Source organism: Manihot esculenta, chromosome 18, assembly GCF_001659605.2.
Source record: "Manihot esculenta cultivar AM560-2 chromosome 18, M.esculenta_v8, whole genome shotgun sequence".
NCBI lineage: Eukaryota > Viridiplantae > Streptophyta > Magnoliopsida > Malpighiales > Euphorbiaceae > Manihot > Manihot esculenta.
Window position 1 is genome coordinate 5,145,425 of NC_035178.2, and position 3,563 is coordinate 5,148,987.

The 3,563-nt window shown below is 24.6% G+C and overlaps 1 protein-coding gene across 1 annotated transcript; it reads left to right on the plus strand.

Annotated features, from left to right (window-relative positions):
* Positions 1 to 1,964: 1,964 nt before the first annotated feature.
* Positions 1,965 to 3,194, plus strand: LOC110606877 (protein ECERIFERUM 2). Its single transcript, XM_043953526.1, is given in 3 exon segments — positions 1,965 to 2,108; positions 2,414 to 2,647; positions 2,649 to 3,194. Coding segments are annotated over 3 exon segments (855 nt in total). The 3' UTR covers positions 3,126 to 3,194.
* Positions 3,195 to 3,563: the final 369 nt, after the last annotated feature.

Sequence of the window (3,563 nt, forward strand, 5' to 3'; positions counted from 1 at the left end):
TAAAAAAATTGTATGTTTAATTTAAAAAATTCATACATTATTACTATATTTATGATGATAAATTAAATTAATATATTGTTAATTTTATTTTATAATGATTTTTATGCAGCATATTATAATAATTTACTGTGATGATAATAAAACACCAATTTTAATTGGTTATTTAAAATGATGTTTATAAGATTATTATTTATAAAAATTAATAATATGTATATATATAACTGATGTGTACAAAATTAATGTGTTCTTATTGCCGAGTGATAATTATCCATCGGCAGTGAGATCAAAGGGAGTAGAGGGAGAGAGACGTGGCAAAGAGGACATGCACGAAGTGACGGTGTTCGACCGGCAATAATTATTCATTACCAAACTTTAATTAATTAACACTCCCCTGTGCCCACTGAACTGTGCATCCATCAAAATATCGGTTTTATGTATTGAAAATAATTTTTATTTATTTTAAACTATAATTATTTTTAATAATATTAATAAATTTATAAAAAAAATTATACTGTTATTTATATAAAATATTTTTCTTAAAAAAATGTTTAAAATTTTATTAAAAATTATTTTTATTTATGTTTTTTAAGTGAACATTAAAAAGAATTCCGAAAATAAAAGGCGTTTAAAGGTATAGCTACCACTTCTGATGTTGGTTGGAATGTGGCCCATGTCTATAACCAAGCTAATCAGTTGCCTCATGGAAAAGTTATACAATATATCGCATGATATGATAAGTTGGCATCATCCATTATAATAAAAATAATTTAATAAATCAATAATTTTTCTTAATTACTTAATATCTTTTAATAATAAATATTTCAATTTTATTAATTAACAATATCACATTATTTATGCCAGAGCACTAAATAATTATTTGTCTCATAATTTAGCACTGTGCCATTCCCATCATTTGGATATATTTTCCCACGATTTGGAATAAAAAATTTTATACGAAATTAATTCAATTAATTTTTTTAATTATTTTTTATTTGAAATAAAGAATTTTAGTTTTTGTTAGTTTATAAAAAAAATTATTTAAAAAATAAAAATTTTATATGATTTTAAAATTTTATTTGAATTTTTTTTATAAAATAGGATTTTAGCAAAGGACACCAGTTTTGGTTGTAAAATTGTGAAATATTTATTTTCTTCAAATAAACATGCAACAAAAGTCAAATACTCCCTTTTTGTCAATATTTAAATAAAGTTTTAAGCTTTGTTTTAATAGAAATTAAATTTATTTATAAAATTATTTTTTTTTCTCTTTTCTCTACATTTTGTTCCACCATATCGTAAAACATTAAATATGTAAATTTCATGTATTAATCTTTATATATGTCCCAAAATTATGTCATTAGCTTTTCATTTTTTCATATAATAAGAATTTTGCATGAATTTGATTTAATTTTTATTCTATCAAATCTGTTATTAATTTAATTTTAATTTAGTGAATCAGAGATATTGTGGTCAAATTAATATAATTTTAATTTTTTTTGTCTGAAATATAATTTTAATTATATCATTATAAGTGAGATGGGCATATATTGAAATTACTACATGAAAAAAAAAATCAATACAGTGGTTTTTTTTTATTAGCACATTTCTTTTTCTCTCTCAAATTAGTGGATAAAACACTTTCGAATACTCTAAATTCATATCTTTAAATGAAATTAAGAGTGTTTTTGTGAAGTTGATTTTATGATATCTCTTTTATATGTAAGCATTTAATTTGTTAAAAAATATTTTTTTTCACGAGAAAATGAAAAATTGCATAATTGCATATTATGCATCAAAATAAAAAATAAAAAATAACTGTTGAAGAATAACTCGTATGAGTATTTATATATCTATATATCATTGTATTAATTATTATTTTTTTCTTTAATTAATTATTAATTATTAATTATTATATTTTTATTAATAAAATAAATAGTATTGAATAATTATTAAAAAAAGTTATTATGGATGGCATTTCTCTGCATGCTATTATATCATTAAATTTTGGGCTGACTTTGAAGTACGGGAACTATATGAGCCATAAAACCTGTCGAGCTCAAGGGCCAGTTCTATGGGGCCAAAAGCTCGCCCATAAAGATTCCGCCATTGTATGATGCCTTTCTGGGCGTGGACTTTCTTCAAACAGTTATTAGACATTCCATTTAATAGCTGCGGTTTTTTGGGTATGGGATTAGTGAATGGAGCCGGAAAAATTAGTAATTTTTAGGGCAATAAAAAATTATAAAATAATAACTTTATTCTCTTCTTTCTTTATGAAACCTTATTTCCTAGAATTTTTTCCTACAATAATATTAAAATTAAAAATTAATATAAAAAATTAACTTTTTGAAATATTTATTTTAAAAAAAGCGTATGTATGCGAATAAAATCTTATACTATTTAAAAAATATAGATCAAGTGCGGAGGCATACCTGTGGGACTCAGCTGGGCTTATGTTCCTGGAGATGCATTCTCAGCTTCAACCTTCATCAACATGTGGGGCCAATACATAAAAGGTCACGTGCCACAACCCAATAATCCTGAATACCCACTTTCAACTCCCAGAGAACCATTTTCACTAAAACGAGTTGGGGACTGCTGGCTAACTACCAATAACTGTAAAATGAAAACTCATTCTTTCTATTTCAACTGCAAAACTGCTAGACAACATAATATCAAACATCTCCGATCAAGTCCAGCCGGTGAAGATCTCACATTTCGAAGTCATGTCTGCGATAATATGGAAATCTTTGTCCAAGATCAGGGAAGATTCAGGGCCAAAAATCGTGACTATTTGCTCAACGATTTCTTGCAATTGTAGCGAAACTGAACTTTCATGCAACAAAACGGTGTTCGGCGTTGCAAGAACAGATCTCCACCCTGCGAGAGGTGACTTACATGAGTTGGCAGCGGTGGTTGCTGAAAAACTGGAAGTGGAAAATACTCTGATCGAAGAAACTGTTGACAGTGACAATGGAGACTACATAGTCTATGGAGCAAACTTGACATCTCTGAATTTGGATGAAGCTGATATTTATGGGCTGGAGTTGAGGAAACATAAGCCAATTTTTGCATATTATAGCATCAAAGGTATGTTGGGCTATCGGCCGGATTCAGAAATTTAAATTAAGACTTACTTATTTTTAAATAAAGTTTTTAATTTTATTTATTTTATATAAATTTTTATTTATATAAATATTAAAGATAAAATTATCAAAGTTAAATAACATTAGAAAATTAACATTCATAAAATTTTACAAATCAAATTATTTTGCTCATTTTAGAATTTTTTTAATTTAAATAATTTAATTTATTACCATACAAACACAATTTCATTTTATATATATTTAATATTTTTAAAAACAAATAATTTGACTTATAACCAATTAAACTTATTTTTAAAAAATTTTTTTTTTCTAAATTTAAATTCTTCATAAAAGCTATTAAATAATTTAACCGTTACTCATAAAAAAAATTTTCAAAAAATTTTAATTGTGTAATATATAATTTTCAATCATATAAATATAATTAAATAAAAAAATTATTATTTTTTACAATAAAAG